This window comes from Chiloscyllium plagiosum, unplaced genomic scaffold, assembly GCF_037043375.1.
Source record: "Chiloscyllium plagiosum isolate Xiang-an unplaced genomic scaffold, Cpla_swu_hap1 HiC_scaffold_45, whole genome shotgun sequence".
Classification (NCBI taxonomy): domain Eukaryota; kingdom Metazoa; phylum Chordata; class Chondrichthyes; order Orectolobiformes; family Hemiscylliidae; genus Chiloscyllium; species Chiloscyllium plagiosum.
Genome location: NW_028270183.1, coordinates 10,507,636 through 10,527,057, shown reverse-complemented (window position 1 = coordinate 10,527,057; position 19,422 = coordinate 10,507,636). Strand labels below are relative to the sequence as shown.

Below are 19,422 nucleotides of genomic sequence, written 5' to 3'. Positions count from 1 at the left end.
CTGTCTTTTCCATAGAGTGGGAGGTTTCATGACTAGGGAGCATATTTTTAAAGTGAGAGGAGGGAGATTTAAAAAAGACATGAGGGGAAAATTGTTTTACACAGAGGGTGGTTCGTGTTTGGAATGAACTTCCTGAGGAAGTGGTGAAAGGGACACACTTACAAGGTTTAAAAGACTTTTGGATAAGTACATGAATAGGAAAAGGTTGGAGGGACATGGGCTAGGAGCAGGCAGGTGGGGCTAGTTTCATTTGGGATTCTATTTGGCATGGACTGGTTGGGCCGAAGGGTCTGTTTCTGTGCTATATGACTCTGACTCTGGCAGGTGCATCATTGAAACATCTTGTAAACAGCGCTGGAGGGGTCACCTACCTTTGTGAGGACAGCATCCAGATGACTGAGTCCAGGAGCTTTTACATTCGAAGCACTTTCAGACACATTAATGTAGCAGTCTTTATTGTATAGAAGCCCCGCTGTGTCATGGGGAGAATATTTACTGTTGCCAGTCACCTGCAGTTTAAAACAGAAAGGACCAGTCTTGCTGTAGTGGTCATAATAGTGCTATAAAATAGCTATCAGCACTGGAAAAACAGGAGGAGTTATGGCTAACTTTATATGAACATTTAACAAGCGAAGTAGAATGTATACAAGCATAGGAGTAGGCCATTCAGCCCCTTGAATTAGCTCTGCTACTCTAGATCATGGCTGACCATCTACATCAAAGCCATATTCCTTAATGTTATTAGTATCTACAAATCTGTCTTGGAAATACTGAATGAATAGGTTTCCAAGACCCTCTGTGGTAGAGAATTTCAAATTTTACCACCCTCTAAGAGAAGAAATTCCTCCTCAACTCTGCTGTAAATAGTCTGAGACCTTGCCTCCTAGCTCTTGAGAAATATCCTTTCTGCATTGAAGTTTCTTCAATGTATCCTCAAAAGTCAGTCTATCTAACCCCAGGATTAGTCTGGTGAAGCTCCATCATACCTGCACCATGCGCAGATATCCTTTCTCAGATAAAAGAACAAAAACTTCAGGAATTCTTCAGGAGCAAGATTGAAGCATCACATCTTCACTCCTGAACTCAAATCCTCTGGTGATAGAGGTTAATGTACCATTTGCCTTCCTAATTGGTGCCAGGGCAACTGGAGGCTGGGTGCCAGTGTGTTCTGGGTTGGAAGACCTGCTGTTCTGGACTTTTATTTCTGCAACGCTGGACATTTTATTTCTCTATTTTTTTAAGATCTTGTAACTAAAGAAGCTGTGCTTAAGTTGGTGTTGTAAATTGTGATGTATAAACTTTTCATTCAGTGTATGTGACAATAAAGCTAATTCAATTCAATAATTGTCTTAATTGCTTCCTGTTCCTGTGTTAGCTTTCAGTGACTTATATACAAGGACGCACCTGTCTGTCTGCACTTAAATACTTCCCAATCTCTCACAATTAAGAAATACTGTCTACCTCCATTCTTCTGATCAACGTGGATAATCTCACACTTATCCACATTATATTCTGTTTGCCTTGTTCTTGCCCACTCAGTCAGCTTGTCTAAACCCCTTTGAAGCCAGTTTGCAGACTCCTCACAACTCACATCACTACCTAGTCTTATATTCCTGGCAAACTTGGAAATATTACATTTGGTCTTCATATCCAAAACATTGATATATGGCCCTTTTACAGACCCCTGCTGGTCACAGCCTGCCAATCTGGGATTGACTATTTATTCCTGCACTGTTTCCTTTCTGTTAACTATTCTCTAATCCCAGCCTCCCTTGTATTTTAACTTTGTTTACAGACCTCCTCTAAGTGACCTAATAGAAAGCCACTTGAAAGTCCAAATACACCACAAACATTATTTTCACTTTACCTACTCTGTAAGAATAACATGAAGCAACATCTTCAAAACAAAACTCCTACATTTTTGTAAAATGTGATTTCCCCTTCATGAATCATGTTGACTTTGCCTAATCAGACCATTATTTCCTGCTATCCAGTTTCACATCCTTTCTAATAGACTGTGGTACTTTCTCTACTACTGTTGGCAGGCTCACAGATCTCGAGCTCCCATATTGTTCTTTGAAACAAAGGGGTTACATTTACAATGCTTCAATCTGCAGACAATGTTCCAGAATCTACAGACTTTTGAAAAATGATTACCAGTGCACCCACTATCTCTATTGGCACCACTCTCAACAAAATGGGCAGTAAATCATCTGGGAAATTGTCCATTTTCACATGAGTCCCTTGTACAATTTTTTAATATTCTCAGGATGCAGTGTTGGTGACTGGGCCAACATTTATTCCCATCCCTAATTTCCCTTGGGAAGATGATAGTGAGCTGCCTTCTTGAACTACCGCAGCCCATGCGAGTAGACACTCCCACTTTGGTGTTGGAAAGGAAGGTCTAGGATTTTAACCCAGCAACAATGAGGGAATGGCAATAAATTGGATTTGGGATGGTCAGTATGGCTTTGTGTGAGGAAAATCATGTCTCACAAACTTGATTGAATTTTTTAATGAAGCAATCAAAAAGATTGATAAGGGCAGAGCAGTAGACGTTGTTTGATTGGACTTTTGTAAAGCTTTGGCAAGTTCTGCAGGCTAGACTAATTAGTAAAGTTAGATCACATGGGTGAGCTTGTCATTTGGATACAAAATTGACTTTATGGTAGGAGAGTGATGGTGGAGGGTTGTTTTTCGGACTGGAGGCCTAGTCCAGCAGTATTCCACAGGGATCGGTATTGGGTCCACTTTCATTTGTCATTTATATAAATGATTTGAATGAGGCATGGTTAGTAATTTGTAGATAGCACTAAAACTGGTGATGTAGAGGACAGTGAAAAAGGCTATCTAACATTACAAAAAAATCTTAATCAATTGGGTCAATGAGGTGAAGAGTGGCAGATGGCATTTAATTTGGATAAATGTGAGGTATTATATTTTGGTAAAACAAACAAGGGCAGGACTTAAACAGTCAATGGTAGGGGAGTAGTTTTGTAGAACAGAGAGACCTAGGAGTCCAGTTGCATAGTTCTTTGAAATTTGCATCACAGGTAGACAGGGTGGTTAAGAAGGTGTTTGGCATGCTTGCCTTCATTACTCAGATATTTGAGTAGAGGAGTTGGGACATCATGTTGAGGTTGTGCAGGATGTTGGTGAGGCTTCTTCTGGAGTACTGTGTGCAGTTCTGGTCACCCAGTCATAGGAAGGATATTATTAAACTGGAGAGAGTTCAGAAAAGATTTACCAGGATGTTGCCAGGAATGTATGGTTTTAGATATAAAAATAGCCTGGAAGGACTGGGACTCTTTTCACTGGAGAATGGGAGGTTGAGGGGTGATCTTGAGGTTTACAAAATCATGAGGGGCATAGATAAGGTGAATGACAAGGGTCTTTTCCCGAGAGTGGGGGAGTTCAAAACTAGGGGGCGTAATTTTTAAGCTCAGAAAGGTAAGATTTTAAAAGGACATGAGGGGCAACTTTTTCACATAGAGACTAATTCGTGTGTGGAATGAACTTCCAGAGAAAGTGGTGAATGCAAGTACAGTTACAATATTTAAAAGACATTTGGATAGCTTCATGAATAGGAGAAGTTTGGAAGGGATGTGGGCTAAGTGGAGGCAGGTGGGGACTAGTTCAGATTGGGGACATGATTAACGTGGACTGGTTGGACTGAATGATCTGTTTCCATGTTATATGATTCTACATTTCTAAACCAGGATGGTGTGTAGCTTGGAGGGGAATGTGCAAGTGGTCTGTTGCCACTCTGTCCTTGTCCCTCTAGGTAGTGGAGATTGTAGTTTTTAAGCTACTATTGAAGGACGCTTGGTGGGTTGTTACAATGCATTTTGTACATGGTACACACACTGTGCCACTGTGCCACATGGGCTTCCAAACCAACTGGGCTACTTTGTCCTGGATGATATGAAACCTCTTCCATTCCCTCATTTTTCTGACTTGTGCCGTGTAGATACTGGACAGCTTTGAGGAGTCAAGAAGTGAGTCAATTTCCGCAGAATTTGTTGCTTCTGGCCTACTAACTTAGCCACAGAATTTATATGGCTAGTCCAGGTCAGTTCCTGGTCAATGGTAACCCCCAGGATGTTGATAAAGAGGGTTTCAGTAATGGTAATGCCATTCAATGTCATGGAGTGATGGTTAGATACTTTCTTGTTGGAGATGTCATTGCCTGACGCTTGTGGTATGAATGTTACTTGTCACCTATCAGAAGTTAGCTCAATCCTTCCTTACCTGATTGTTCTCTGGGCTTGTTGTCGGGAAGGTAGTATCTGCTTGTCTCTTCATATCAGTTAGCACTGGAACCCAGGGTAGTGAGTCCTCCACTGATTGAATTAGTGACACCATTCCATACCACAACACCTGAAAGGGAGACATGTGAGAAGACTTTTTTTTTAAAACAGAACACATTTTCATGCATGCAACTTGAACAGAATTCACCCTCACAAAGGCTCAGCTTGACAAAGTACCAGCACAAGTGGTAGCGACGGGATTCAAAACCACACCTCCATATAGACTTGAGCCCCAATCCAGCACCTTAGACTGCCAGGTTACCTGGGCTGAGAAACAATCATACAGAAGGAGAAATCCTGAGAGGTTGCCAATTGCTCCCTACTGCACACATTTACTACTACAAAATGTTGCCAACAAGTATGCAGGGCATATTCTGAATTGCAGAAGTTCAGCATGGCAAGAGACCATTCAGTTCACTGCATAGATGCCGCAGGTAGCTCTTCAACCAGATCTGACTGTGTTAATTCCATTTTCTCATGTCTTTGATATATGCTCACTTCTCAAGCACTTATCCAATTCTCCTCTAAGTGGAAGTGTCTCACTCAATAGCCAGTTGTGGTGAAGGGTTTCCTGTCCAAATAACTCATTGCGCACAAACTTCCCCATTTGTTCTACTGAATAACTTGACACTATTACTGATTCTTTAACCAGTGGAAACAGCTTCTCACCACTTACCCTCACTATTTATCATTATGCAAAGTCTCTCTATTCAGACAACGCCGGGCCTTTTCTTTTCCACCAGGGGAAACAATCCACAAATCCAGTTTTGGGATTGCTCACGTTTTATTCCGTGCCTCACAACACACATACTGACCAAAGTATTTCAATATTCACTCTTAAGCTAGATACAGGAAGTCAGAGTATTGCCATTTTAATGGCATATCAAAGAGACAACAGCTTTGACAATGTGGCACTCCCTCAGTACTTCAGTGAAATGCCAACCTGCAGCCAGAGTTATTTTGTGAGCAGTTTGGGGGAGATGGTGGTCTTCATGTGTTGGACTAGTCACCCAGAGGCTCTGCTGAATGCTTTGGAGACATAGGTTAAAATTCAACTACTGTAGCTAATGGACTTCAAATCAATTACAGTAATAAAATATGCAATTGAAAACTAGTCTTACTAATGGTGACCATGAACCTATCATCGATCCTTGTAAAAGCTCATTTTGTTCCTTCGTGGAAGGAGACCCGGCATCCTCACCCAGTCTGGCCTAGACGTGACTCCAGATCCACTGTAACATGGTTGACTTGGCTTGGGAAACTGTCAGTTTAAGAGCAATTAGGGATGGTAAACAAATGCCAGTCTTACTAATGGTGCCCATGCCCCATTAAAGAATAATGTCAATCTTGGTTTATGGACTCCTATTTTAAAGTGGACCTGAAGTGCCTGACAGAGGCATGATGGGCCTAACAGTCTCATGTGCTGTCCCACTTTACAAGATTGATTAGAGAAAGGAAGACTGGATTGATGTGAACCAAATTACAAGAATGTAAGATTTTATTTAGTTTCCATTACAGGCTGTGAGGCTGGGCCAGTATTTATTACCTATCCCTAATTGTCCAGAGGGCATTTAAGAGTCAGCCACATTGCTGTAGGCCAGACCAGGTAAATACTGCAGATTGCCCTCCCTAAAGGACATTCGTGAACCAGATATTTTATTAAATGACAATTGATAGTGTATATATTATAACCATTGTGTTAGCTTTTTTTTATTGTTAAATTCAAATGTCACCATCTGCCATGGTGGGATTGTGAACATTAACTTAACTACCAGCACTGTGATATTATCAATACACCACTCTCCTTGCCAGCTGTAACTTTCAGGAAGTCCCCACTAAACATATAACAGAGATGTCTGTTTTTTGCTTCTCATGATGAACAGTAATACCCTCACAGCAAATAAAAACTCCCATGGTTGCTCACATATGAACATCTGATTAAAGATGCTTGAAGACATGCCTATGCCTGAAGTCAGTGAATATTTTAAATCAGAGAGCGATGAAATTGCATATAGAAGCCTCCGTGCTTAATATTATTTATAAGGGGCCTATGGTAATGACAAGCGGTTGATGTCCTGTGGCCTGAGTTGAACTGCCATCATAGACAAGAATTGTTTAGCACTGCCTACCATTTTGAAGCTGTCCAGCAGTTTGCTGTGGGGTGTTTCAGATAAACTGTCCAAAGCTGACTCCAATCCCTTCTTCAAAGCTTTACTGAGAATTTTGAAATTGGACGAGACACTTCTGTAATCAAATCTCAGAAAGTCCAAGAGCAGTTTTCTAATTTTCCCTGCCAAGCTTGAGTAGATCTTCCCACGTTTGACCTGGAACAGTGCAAAGGGTGGATTACACACTGTGTTTGGAAAAGATGCTTAAAGCAGTATCAAGCTACGATAAGGCAGTTTTGTCTGCCATGAAATTAATTGTGTTTTCTGTCTCTCAACACAGACCATTTGCGCATGTATAATGTCCTTAACACAATAAAACATCCCAAGGTGATTCACAGGAGCAATGCAAGAGAAACATCAACACTGACCCACATAAAAAGATATTAGAACAGGTGACCCTGTGTTTGGTCAATGAGATAGGTTTATGAAAACCTCTTAAAGAAGGAATGAGTGGGAAAGAGAGGGAGAGGTTTAGGGAGAGAATTCCAGAGCTTAAGGACCAAGTTTCTGAAGGCATAGCTGCAAATGTTAAAATGATGAAAATTGGGAATGCCTGAGAACTGGAGGAATACAGACATCATGGAGGGCTAGAGGAGGTAGGGAGGGACTGTGTAATGGAGGCGTTTGAAAACAAGGGCAAGAATTTTTAAATCAAAATGCTTGTTCAGTGATTGCAGGAATAACGAGTGAAAGAGATTTGGTGTGAGTTAGGATACAGTTTGCAGAATTCAGATGAGACCAACTCTATTGAAATCCATGGTGGGAAGCCAGCCAGGAGAATTCTACACTCTGTTTTTAGAATATTCAGCCTAAGTCACCTTTTCAACTGATACTTAAGGATTTAATGAGTTAATTCATTCTTTTCTTGTTCTAATTTTCTCCCTGACTTCTGAGGCATTGGCTGCAGCACAGTTCTGCAGAACTGTGGGTGGATTTCTGGTAAAAATGAGCCATAATTGACGCTTGATGTGCCCTTGTACTTGGCAACACCCAATGTCAAAGTTCCAAATGGAAATATGAGTGAAATAGTAAACACACTCTTATGGATACTGAAAGGATGTTTCGCCTTGTGGGGGAGACCAGAACTAAGAGACAGAATTTTAAAATATAGGGTCTCCTATTCAAGATGAAATGAAGAGAATATTTTTCTCTTGGAGGGTCCTGAGTTTGCGGAACCCTTTTCCTTAGAGAGTGGTGGAGGATGGATCACTGAATATTTTTAAGGCTGTAATGTTAGGAAGACATAGCTATTTTATGGATAATGGTGAAAACTTTAAGATATTGAACTATTTGGATACTTTATTGATTAAAAAGATGCGTTAACCAAGGTTTTAATGGAAACCAATTAATCTCTTGAAAATGTGGGCTGTGATTCACCTAGGTGAAAGTGAGGACTGCAGACGCTGGAGATTAGAGTCGAGAGCGTGGTGCTGGAAAAGCACATCAGGTCAGGCAGCATCTGAGGAGCAGGAAAATTGACGTTTCGGGCAAAAGCCCTTCATCAGGAATGAGCTGCTGACTACAGGGAGTCAAGTGACTTTGCAGAAAAAGCCAAATAAAGCTTTTGGGGAGATAAGATATGGGGGTAATAAGCATTAATTGCTGGAAAACCTGGCTTTGAAAGGGGGAGGGAGAGTGTTGTGCTAATGGTTGCCTAGTAACCTTTCTGAACTTGGTTTTTGGTTTATGAACCTGGAGGGTTTTAGCAGAAGAGGGAAAATAAACTTCTAAAGCAGCAGTACTGCTGCAAGACTATCTCTCTCTCTTTCTTGGTTGAAGTATTTGGGAACCTGATAAAGTTTCCAAACCTCAGTAGCTTGACTACTTAATAAACTCTGAAAAGCTGAAATGTGACTACAATCCAAAAGACTTTGATCTAGCTTGCTTTGCATTTAAACTGAAACCTTGTTTTAAAGATCTCCCATTGGTCTACAGCTGTCAGCAATTCGACTTTGTCTGCAAGAAACCCGGTGCACTGTGATAGCGTCTCAAATTCTATCCTTTGTTTTCAGACCACTGGCCGACCACTGCTTATCTTTTGTCCTTTGTAAAATACGATCTCTGTAGAGTTTATGTTGTCTTTTGAGTCATGACAGTGTGTCTGTTTTGGGATTAAAAGAGAATAAGGTTCTATTTACTGATTATGGTTTAGATGCTATCCAGTCTTAGCATAATGAGAAAGTAGCTTGGCCTGGCATGAAATTAATTCTGTTTTCTGTTCTCTGAACACTGACCACATGCACATATATAATGTCCTTAACACAATAAAACATACCAAGGTGATTCTCAGGAGCAATGCCAGAGAAACATCAACACTGAACCCCTTGAAGAGATATTAGAACAGATGACCAAATGCTTAGTCAAAGAGGTAAGTTTTTGAAAAGCTTCTTAAGGAAAGAGTGAGCGGGAAAGAGGTGGAGATAGCATGGAAATTAATTTTATTTCAAAATAAACAGATTATTTTTGAATTAGGAAAAGAAGCCTGGTGAAAGTCTCTTTTATTCTGGATAGCAGTGGAAGCTGGAAACAATTGGCCATTTTAGAGATGGAATCAAACCATTGACACCAATAGTGCAATAGTGGGGCTTGATTACTATAACATCCGCCCCCACCGCATCATAGTCATTATAAAAGATAAAGTCTTGACTAATAATTTAGTCAATGGGTATCAAGGACAGGTGAGAAAGTGGAGTTGAGGCTGCAATCAGAACAGCTATAGTCTTCTTGAATGCTGAAGTAGAACCGAAGGGTGAGTTGGTATGTTTCTGTTCCTAATTCATATGTTTGCATTTTCTGAAGCGCAGGCAGGGAGTTGTCAGGCATTCAGCAACTGCAACACAGCAACAACCAATGCTTTAAAGGGGAGAAGTCTGAGGAGGAGCCAAAACCAATTGCATTACACCAATTCCATCAGTGCAAATGTACATTTTTTGTTATGTTTCCTGAAGTTCTGTTAAAGGAATATTTAAAGTGCCTTTACCTCCACATTGTCCGATTCCAGTAGAATGCAGATTGTCTGGATTAGGTTCAGGATGGTCCACATTTGAGAGGCTGAACCATGTAAGAACCTGTCAAGCTGTATCAATGCCTGGAGAATATAGGAAAGGTGATATCCTCATTAACTGGTTCAATCTGGTGTCTAACTCTTTACAGTAAAAATGCAAGGCTTTTTTTGCTATTTCTTTTGGAGGGGGTGGATGTTGGAGGAAGCTTAAAAAGTTAATTAGACCAGACAGTATATGTCCCTATCATACTCCCAGAGCAAATAAAGCACAGGGTTACATACAGAGTAGAGCTCCCTCTATTCCCTTAAACTGAAATCAAAGCTTCCTCTACTCTTTGAAACTGAAAGTAGAGCTCCATCTTCTCTTTTGAACTTGAATTAATGGTCCCTCCACACTATGCCATAGAGGACTCCCAGGAATAGCATAGAGTTGGATCAGTAAAGATTTACAAGGATGTTGCCAGGGTTGGAGGATTTGAGCTGTAGGGAGAGACTGAACAGGCTAGGGCTGTTTTCCCTGGAACGTCGGAGGCTGAGGGGTGACCTTAATGAGATTTACAAAACTATGAGGGGCATGGATAGCGTAAATAGGCAAAGTCTTTTCCCTGGGGTCAGGAGTTCAGAACTAGAGGGCATAGGTTTAGGGTGAGAGGGGAAAGATATAAAAGATACCTACGGGGCAACTTTTTCACACAGAGGGTGGTATGTTTATGGAATGAGCTGCCAGAGGAAGTGGTGGAGGCTGGTACAATTGCAACATTTAAGAGGCATTTGGATGGGTATATGAATAGGAAGGGTTTGGAGGGATATGGGTCGGGTGCTGGCAGGTGGGACTAGATTGGGTTGGGACATCTGGTTGGCATGGACGGGTTGGACTGAAGAGTCTGTTTCAATGCTGTACATCTCTCTGACTCTAAATCTCCTTCTACTCTTCTAAACTGAACGTAAAACTCTCTCTACTCTTTTAACCAGAAAATAAAACTCCCTCTACTTGTTTAAATTGAAAGTAAAACTCTCACTGCACTATTGCTATCATATACTCACAGGGCAGGTACAACTTGCTGACAGATACAAAACAAAGATTCCTCTCCTATGAACTGAAAGTAACACTTCCTTTGAAAATAAAGTAAAGCTTTTCTATTCTTTTAAACAGAAAGTATATGTCCTCAACACTGTCACTATCAGAGTCAAAAGGTGTGGTGCTGGAAAAAGCACAGTCAGTCGGGCAGCATCCAAGGAGCAGGAGGGTCGACATTTCGAGCATAAGCTCTCCATCAGGTACTACTAAGACAGGAACAACATTGGTTAGATGCAGAATCAAGCTCTCTCTGGGCTTTTGAACTGAGAGTAAAGTCTCCTTGATACTGTACTTATCAAATACTTCAAGGATAGGGTCACCAAGGGGTGAGACACAGAGTAAAAGTCCCCTCACTCGTTTAAACTAAAAGTAAAGCTCCTTCGACACTGTACCCATCAAAAACTCCCAGGACATGTACAACACTGTGTTAGATATAGAGTAATGCTTCCAAAAAGTGTGGCGCTGGATCGATCCTGATCTCCAGCATCTGCAGTCCTCACTTTCTCATAGAGTATTGCTTTCTCTACACTGTCCCCATCAAACATTCCCATGACAGGTAATTAATACTTGGAAAGATAGGAATTGATCAGGGATATTCAGCATGGATTTTTTTTGGGGGGGGGGGAGATTCTGACTGAGGAATTCAACTGAGTTTTTTTTTGAAAGGTAATTAAGTATATTGAGGATGATAGTGCAGTTGATGTGGTTTATATGCACTTCAGTAAATCTTTTGACAAGGTCCTACATGGAAGCCTGGTCCAAAAAGTAATGAACACATGGGATCCAAGGAAGGTTGGCAAATTGGATCCAAAACTGCCTTACAAATAGGAGGCAAAGGGTGATGGTGGAGTGCTGTTTTTGTGATTGAAAGTCTGTGACCAGCAGTATATCACAGGGATCGATGCTGGGACCCTTGCTGTTCATGCATATTAATGACTTTGACGTGACTGTAGGAGGTATAATTAGTAAGTTTGAGAATGACACAAAAATTAGTGATGTTGTTAATAGTGAAGAGGATGGTCTCAGGCTACAGTCTGATACTGATCAGCTGATAAATTGGGCAGAGCAGTGGCAGATGGAATTTAATCCTGATAAGTGTGAGGTGATGCATTTTGGGAAGTCTAATAATGGAAGAACATGTGCAATGAATGGTAAGCCCCTCGGGAGTACTGAGGAACAAAGGGACGTGGGTGTACAAGTCCATAGACCCCGAGGTGTCAATACAGGTAGACACAGTGGTAAAGAAGGCATACAGGATGCTTTTGTTAGTCAGGGCGTAGAACATTAGAGCAAGAAAGACTTGTTACAACTATATAAAATATTGATTAGGCTACAGTTGGATATGGCAGAAGTGGGTACTGCAGATGCCAAAGATTAGAGTCAAGATTAGAGTGGTGCTGGAAAAGCACAGCAGATCAGACAGCATACGAGGAGCAGGATGATGGGCTTTTGCCTGAAACGTTGCCTGAAGGGCTTTTGCCTGAAACGTTGATTTTCCTGCTCCTCAGCACCACTCTAATCTTGACTCTACAGTTGGACATGATTGTCCGCAATTCAACCGACCCAAAGTTCCTCACAATCATTCTCTACATTTTCTCCATAGTCCTTGGTTCCCCTACTGTTCGAGAGTCTATCTCAGCCTCAAATATACACAGAGACTCTGCTCCCACAGCTCTCTGTGGCAAGGAGTTCCAAATACTTTCAATCCTCTGAGAAGAAATCACTTCTTATCTCAATCTTAAATTGGCACCTTTTTATCCTGAGACAATGCCGTCTGGTGCTAGACTCTCCCATGAGGGAAATATTGTCTCAGCACTTACCCTGTTAAGCTCCTTAAGAATCTGATATCTTTCAATGAGATTACCTCTCATTCTTCTAAACTCCAGTGAGTAGAGTCCCAAACCATTTAGCCTTTGCTCATAAGACAATCTTTCTATACTAGGGGTCAGCCCATTGAACTTTTCCTGAACTGCCTTGAATGAAATGATATCTTTTCTCAAATAAGGGGAACAAAACTGCTCACAGTGCTCCAGATGTGGTCTCTCCAGCATCTTGTACTGTTGCAGTAAGAATTCCCTCCTCTTATCATGCAACCCCCTTGAAATAAGGGCCAATATTCCATTAACCTTCCTGATGACCAACTGCACTTATGTGCTACATTTCTGCGTTTCATGTACAAATACCCTCGAGTCCCTTGCATTGCAGCTTTCTGCAGTTTTCTCCTTTTAAATAGCGTTGTTTTTTATGTCCTCCCTTCCAAAATGAGCAACTTAGTATTTTCCCACTTTATATTCCATTTTCCAACTTCTTGCCCACTCATTTAACCTATCAATATCTCTCTATAAACTGTTTGTATCTGTCTCATAATTCGGCTTTCCACATATTTTTGTGTCATCTGCAAAACTGGCTATAGGACATTCACTTCCTTCCTCCAAGTCATTAATATATATATATATATGTATATTGTATACAGTTGTGATCCCAACACTGATCCACGTGGAATCCCACCAGTCATAGGTCACCAAGCTGAAACAGAACTCCTTAGCACCTCTTGCTGTTTCCTGCCTATGCGCCAATTCTCTATCCATGCCAATATACTATCTCCAACATCATGGGCTCTTATCTCATGAATTAACCTTCTGTGAGGAACCTTGTTGAATGATTTTTGAAATCCAAAAGTCTATCCATTCTGGTTGAGACTTCATATGCGGAATGAACTGCCAGGGGAAGTGGTGGATGCAGGTACAGTTACAACATTTAGAAGATATTTGGACAGGTACATGAAAAGGAAAGTTTAAGAGGAATGTGGGCCGAGTACAGACAAGTGGGACTAGTTTAGTTTGGTAAACTTGCTTGGCAGAGATGAGTTGGACCGAAGGGTCTGTTTCTGTGCTGTATGACTCTATGACTCATATCAGAGATAACGCAGAAAGAATCTGACTCTTCCCTTCCAAAGTGACCCTGGCTACAATAACACAAAGGTTTGCATCTTTTGCAGCAGTCAACCTCACACCTCTCCAGTTCATTGTCAAGCGAATGTGACCATTTTAGAAATCATTCTTAATTTGCGAAAGATCTCATGGTACTGCAAGAAGTAAAGGGCATTGTCACCTGTGATAGAACACAGAACATAGAAAAGTACAGCACAGAACAGGCCCTTTGGCCCACGATGTTGTGCCGAGGTTTAATCCTAATGTAAAATATAATAACTTAACCTACGCACCCCTCAACTCACTGCCATCCATATGCATGTCCAACAGTCGCTTAAATGTTCCTAAAGCCTTTGCTTCCACCAACACAGCTGGTAATGCATTCCATGCAATCACAACTCTCTGCGTAAAGAACCTACCTCTGACGTCTCCTCTATACCTTTCTCCTAATATCTTACAACTATGACACCTCGTGCCAGTCAATCCTGCCCTGGGGAAAAGTCTCTGGCTATTGACTCTATCTATTCCACTCATATCTATGTGGCCAAACATCACCTAAAAAAATGATCTGCTGCCTTTGTATGTGCAAAATTGGCTGTCCATGTTCTTCGTTTAAAACAATTTCCACAATTCAAAAAATACTTAATTTTTAAATGAAATATCTTTGGTATGTTCTGAAACCAGGAAGAGTATTATATAAAGTTTTTAAAAATTATATATAAATACATGGAAGAGTCACAGTCTACATCTTACCTCCTGCAGACCTTGATCCTTGTCTGTCATCTGAGGTCCATGTTCCTGATTTCCAACATTCCCCAATTCCATGAGAATGATCAGTATGGAGAGGTGAGCAATGTCGAAGGCTCCTGTGATCATAGGAGTGGAGGCAATTCTCTGCATCATACTCTTTCTGATAGGTTCCAGGATGCTGCTGGAGTCTGATTCGTGTGTGTACTGAAACCCATGAAGTGGCACCTTGGAAGGGGTTGAAATGCGATTCAGGGCAGGCTTTGCCCGTTCATCACCTGGAGCTGTTAGTGCACGAAACACAACAAACAAAGTGGATACTGACACTGCTGTTTCAGTCAACGTGCTTGGTTTCCCCAGGGTTGGATTGAAGGGGAAGTGACCACACAGCCCTAGTCGGATTTTCAACTATAACATGAAATAGTTGACAAAGTACAAAAGCAAAGAATGAGAATGATCCCTAGTGTAAGAAATAATAGGAATTTGCCGCACCATTCACAGTGGATCATCTCCTTAACCCTCTACCCTTTCCATATATCCCTAGATATCTGTTATTGTCTAAATAAAATCTATTGATCTCAGTCTTGATTCATTTTAACATTTTCCTGTGCATCCACATCTTTCTGGGATAGAGAATTCCAAAGATTCATAATCCTCCGAAATAAAATGCTTATTCTGAAACTACGACCCCAATTCTAGGTTCTCCTGGAAGGGAAACAACCCTTTCAGCCAATAAGGATTGCATCCATTTCAATTAGATCACTCCTTCTTATAGGGCAAGGAGAAAATATAGAACCACTCTACTCAATGATAGAACACCCTTGTATCCCAGGAATCAATCCTGTGAAATGTTGTTGCCTTGCCCCCAAAGCAAGTATGTCCTTCCTTAGTACAATGTTCCAGGTGTAGTCTTCCTGTACAATTGCAGCAAGACTTCCTTACTGTTGAATTCAAACTGAATAAAAGCGAATGTACTATTTGTTTTCCTAACTTCTTCTTATACATTTCCTGTGAATTTTCTGCGTTTCCTGTAAAAGGGTGTCCAAATCTCCCAAATGTTGATGAAACCCTCTGGGGTTAAGAATTCAAAAGATTCAGAACTCTCCACAATGAATAGAAATTTCTTTTGTCACAGACTTGGAATTCTCTACCACAGATAACTGTAGCTGTTCAGTCGCTGAGAATAAAAGATTTAGGAAACTGTGAATAGTGCAAGCAAGCAAGCAGAGTTGAGGTAGATCTTAATAAATGGTGGAGCAGGCTTGAAGGATGGCTTCTATTTCTCATGCACATGACTTCTATTGAGATCATAGAGCCATCCAGCACAGAAACCCTTCGGTCCAACCAGTCCATGCTGATCATAATCCCAAAATAAACTAGTCCCACCTGCCTGCGCTTGGCCCATATTCCTCCAAATCTTTCCTATACATGTACTTATCCAAATATATTTTAAACATTGTAACTGTATCCACATCCACTTCCTCTGGAAATTCATTCCACACACGAACCACTCTCTATGTTTAAAAAAAAGCCCTTCATGTCTTTTTTAAAATCTTTCTCCTCTCGCCTTAAAAATATGCCTCTTGATTTGAAATACCTTACTGTTGGGAAAAGACACCTGTCATCCACCTTATTTATACCCCTTATGACTGTATAAACCTCTAGAAGGTCACCCCTTAAACTCCTAAACTCCAGTGAAAAAGGTCCCAGCCTATCCAGCCTCTCCTTATAACTCAAACCCTCCATTCCTGGAAACATCCCAGTAAATGTTTTCTGAACCCTCTTCAATTTCATAATATCTTTCCCATAACAGGGAGACCAGAACTGGACACAGTACTCCAGAAGAGACCTCACTATGGTCATGTACAATCTCAACATGACTTCCCAACTTCTATACTCAAAGGTCTGAGCAATGAAGGCATGCATGCTAAATGCCTTTTTAACTACCCTGTCTATATTTGATGCAAACTACAAAGAATTACATACCTGAACCCCTAGGTCTCTCTGTTCTACAACACTATCCAAGGCCTTACTTTCAATTGTGTAAATCCTACCTTTATTCGTTTTCAAAGAAGTCCACACCAACCCAAGAGTAACCCACCCAGACCCATTCCCCTATATTTACCTCTGACTAATGCACCCAACTGAGTAATTTAGCATGGCCAATTCACCTAACCCGCACATTGTTGGATTGTGGCAGGAAACTGGAGCACCCAGAGGAAACTCACACAGACACGGGGAGAATGTGCAAACTCCACACAGACAGTCACCCGAGGCTGGAATTGAACCAGGGTCCCTGGCACTGTGCGGCAGCAGTGCTAACCCCTGAGCCACCCAATATGCAATTTCAATGTCATCTGGATACATTAAGATTGTTGTATCCCAATACTGCCAACAGTAGCTTCCAGATATCAAGAACTGAAAGTATTCAATGGTATGGGAAGTAGGGATTAGATCAAATAGCATTGGCAGAGAGCTAGGTTTAGCACAGAGTGTGGGGAGATTTATACGATAGAAAGCTGTTTTCATCCTGCATAATACTCACTCTTATATGAAGCTTTAGTCTGTGGTTGTTGCAAGTCTTTATCTGTCGCCTGTTCTCTCAGGACAAATAACCCATGATAGGCTTCAGCATGGGTCCGTTGGAGGAAGACACTGGTGTACATGTGGATGAGAGGTTGCTCCGAGAAATCAAAACTCCTGTAGAAGATGGAAAAGGAATGAGAATGTGGTATTTTGTTAGTGGGGAGGATATTACTGTATACAATTGCATAAATTTCCATTTGCCTTTGATTCAAAAGGTTTTCACTTATTTTACTTCACAGCTCGGTTTGCATGAAGCTGTCTCGACTGTGTTGAGGGATTTGCAGATTTAATCTTCCTGGGGTTGACACTATTTGGAGTTGCCATTTTCCAATTGGTGACCAGGTCTTTCCTGCAAGAGGCAGGAGTCTCATACATCCCACGGTATTCATAGCCCAGTGGGTGTTACCCTCCCTTCCGAGTCAACATGTGTCCACCTCCAGGGACATTAAGCTGAAAGTCCAGGTTGACAGTCCCGAAGCAGAGACTGAGGGACTGCTTAATTGATAGAGATGCTGTTTTTTGAATAAGATGTCAAATAGAGGCACCTTTTCCCGTCTCAGACGGATGTGAAAAAATCCTATAGCTCATTTACCGGGGGGCTGTGTGAGTCTGAGGTTTAGTTTGTACTGTAGCTTTATTTTCTGTTCATTCAGAGGAAGCTGGTTAAGTCAGTAATTATTGTCCATCCTAACTGGCCTTGAGGGGATAGTGGTGACCTGCATTGTCAATATCTCATCAGTAGGGCTAGTACAGTGAGATTCTGCGACCCTGGGGTTGTGGAAGATTTGACCAAGGATTTTCCTTGTGATCAAATGTGATCAGATAGGGTCATTACCGAATGGCCTGCTAACCTACACATTGATTTTTATTGCAGGTGTAATGCTGTAGAGAAAATGGTCCCCAGCCAGGGGCAAATTAAACCATATTGTAGCATGTATAACATATCATGTAGATAAACATTATTGTGGCTTTCAAAGGGGAGAAATATGGAGATGAAGGTAATTGGAGTGGAAAGGGGTGGTTGAGCTTTAGTTTTAAGAGTCCACTAATTGACCAATCAAAAGCACATCCACTTCTTCAAGTTGACCTTTCCATCTCCTTGGTCACAGCTCTGTGGTTTGCTCCTAAATCCTCTGCTGCAGCCCATGCCTTGCCCAGTACCTCTCATTTCCAAGCACCTCAGAGGACTGAACCACACTCAGGCCGTAGAGTTTCAAACCCCTGTGAAAGTCATCGCCAGTGGCATTCAGTTGCCAGAGACACTCGAGTCGGATGAGCTGCTTTTCTGAGACAGCAGCCAGGACGCTGGTATAGAAAGTCTCATTATGGTTCAATAACTCATCCTGGAAAGAGAAATGGTTCAAAGGAATGAGTAAACCCTGAAAGAAACTGAGCCAAAGCTACCCTATCGGTGTTGCAGTGCAAGGTAGCATTTCTTGGGCTTGGCAGACTTCTTGTGTCTGGAGACAGAGGCAGACAAAGCATGTGCTTACTTCTGCTTTCCTTAGTTTATTTTTCCTGGAACAAGTCACAAGCTTGAAGCCGGATGCTATAACTTGAAGGGGTGCCATTTCACATCAAACACCGCTGATCAGGAGACTCTCCAGCTCTTACCAGCTGCCATAGTGTGCTGGAAAGATTTGCAGGTTGATGCTCCATCTGTTTGGAGTCTTATTTATTATGGACACACCTCCATTGGCCAGAACTGGAGTGGGACTCAATCATTGAGTCATTCAGCATGCAAACATAGTCTTTGGTCCAACTTGTCCATGTCGACCAGATATTCGAAGTCAATCTAGTCCCATTTATCAGCACTTGGCCCATATTCCTCTAAACCCTTCCTATTCATATACCCATCCAGATGTCTTTTAAATGTTGCAATTGTATCACTTCTTCTGGAAGCTCATTCCATACAAGCACCACCCTCTGCGTGAAAAAGTTGCCCCTTTGGTCCCTTTTAAATATTTCCCCTCTCACCTTAAACCCAAGCCTTCTAGATTTTGGACTCCCATACCCTGGGAAAAAGACCTTGGCTATTCACCCTATCCATGCCCTTCATAAGTCCTTGTGCTTCCGGAATGGAGGCAAAGACACAACCAGCTGCATCACAAGAGCTCTAATATTTATTGCCAGTCCATTATCGAGGGGAAAAAAAGGAAAGACTTGCAACAATATAGGACCACTCATCCGGACACCCCAAAGCATTTCACCCCAAAGCTGCTTTAACAGTGTAGAAAGTGAAATCTGTGCACAGCAAACAGCAATGTGATAATGTTCCTTCTTTTTCAGTAATGTTAATTAACAAGGATAAATACAGGCCAGGACACTGGGAAATGATCTTGGCATCTCTTATGCCTACCTTAGATGGCAGATGGGACCCTGCTTTATTAGAGATGCAAGTTACATCTCTAATACTCCTTCAGAGCAGCACTGTCAGAGTTAATCAGGATTTTATACTCAGTTGTCTGTCGTGAGACTCGCAGCTTTCAAAGCAGAGATAGGAGTGTCCCTCACCAGAGCTACTGTTGTCATCTTGAGAAGGTAATGTCAAAGTTACTGACTGCAAGTCTATGAGGTGGCAATTCAGTTCTCCCATTCC

General features: G+C 41.5%; 1 protein-coding gene across 1 annotated transcript in view; it reads right to left on the bottom strand.

Moving 5' to 3' along the window:
- Nucleotides 1–19,422, bottom strand: part of LOC122552236 (uncharacterized) — an 83,345-nt gene that overhangs the window by 35,817 nt on the left and 28,106 nt on the right. Inside the window, exons 9-15 of the mRNA XM_087983505.1 lie at nucleotides 17,985–18,166; nucleotides 16,783–16,937; nucleotides 14,244–14,521; nucleotides 9,459–9,566; nucleotides 6,440–6,634; nucleotides 4,252–4,380; nucleotides 372–509 (exon numbers count right to left, since the gene is read on the bottom strand). Of these exons, the coding sequence (XP_087839631.1) occupies nucleotides 372–509; nucleotides 4,252–4,380; nucleotides 6,440–6,634; nucleotides 9,459–9,566; nucleotides 14,244–14,521; nucleotides 16,783–16,937; nucleotides 17,985–18,166 (1,185 nt within the window). The remainder of the gene's footprint in view (nucleotides 1–371; nucleotides 510–4,251; nucleotides 4,381–6,439; nucleotides 6,635–9,458; nucleotides 9,567–14,243; nucleotides 14,522–16,782; nucleotides 16,938–17,984; nucleotides 18,167–19,422) is intronic.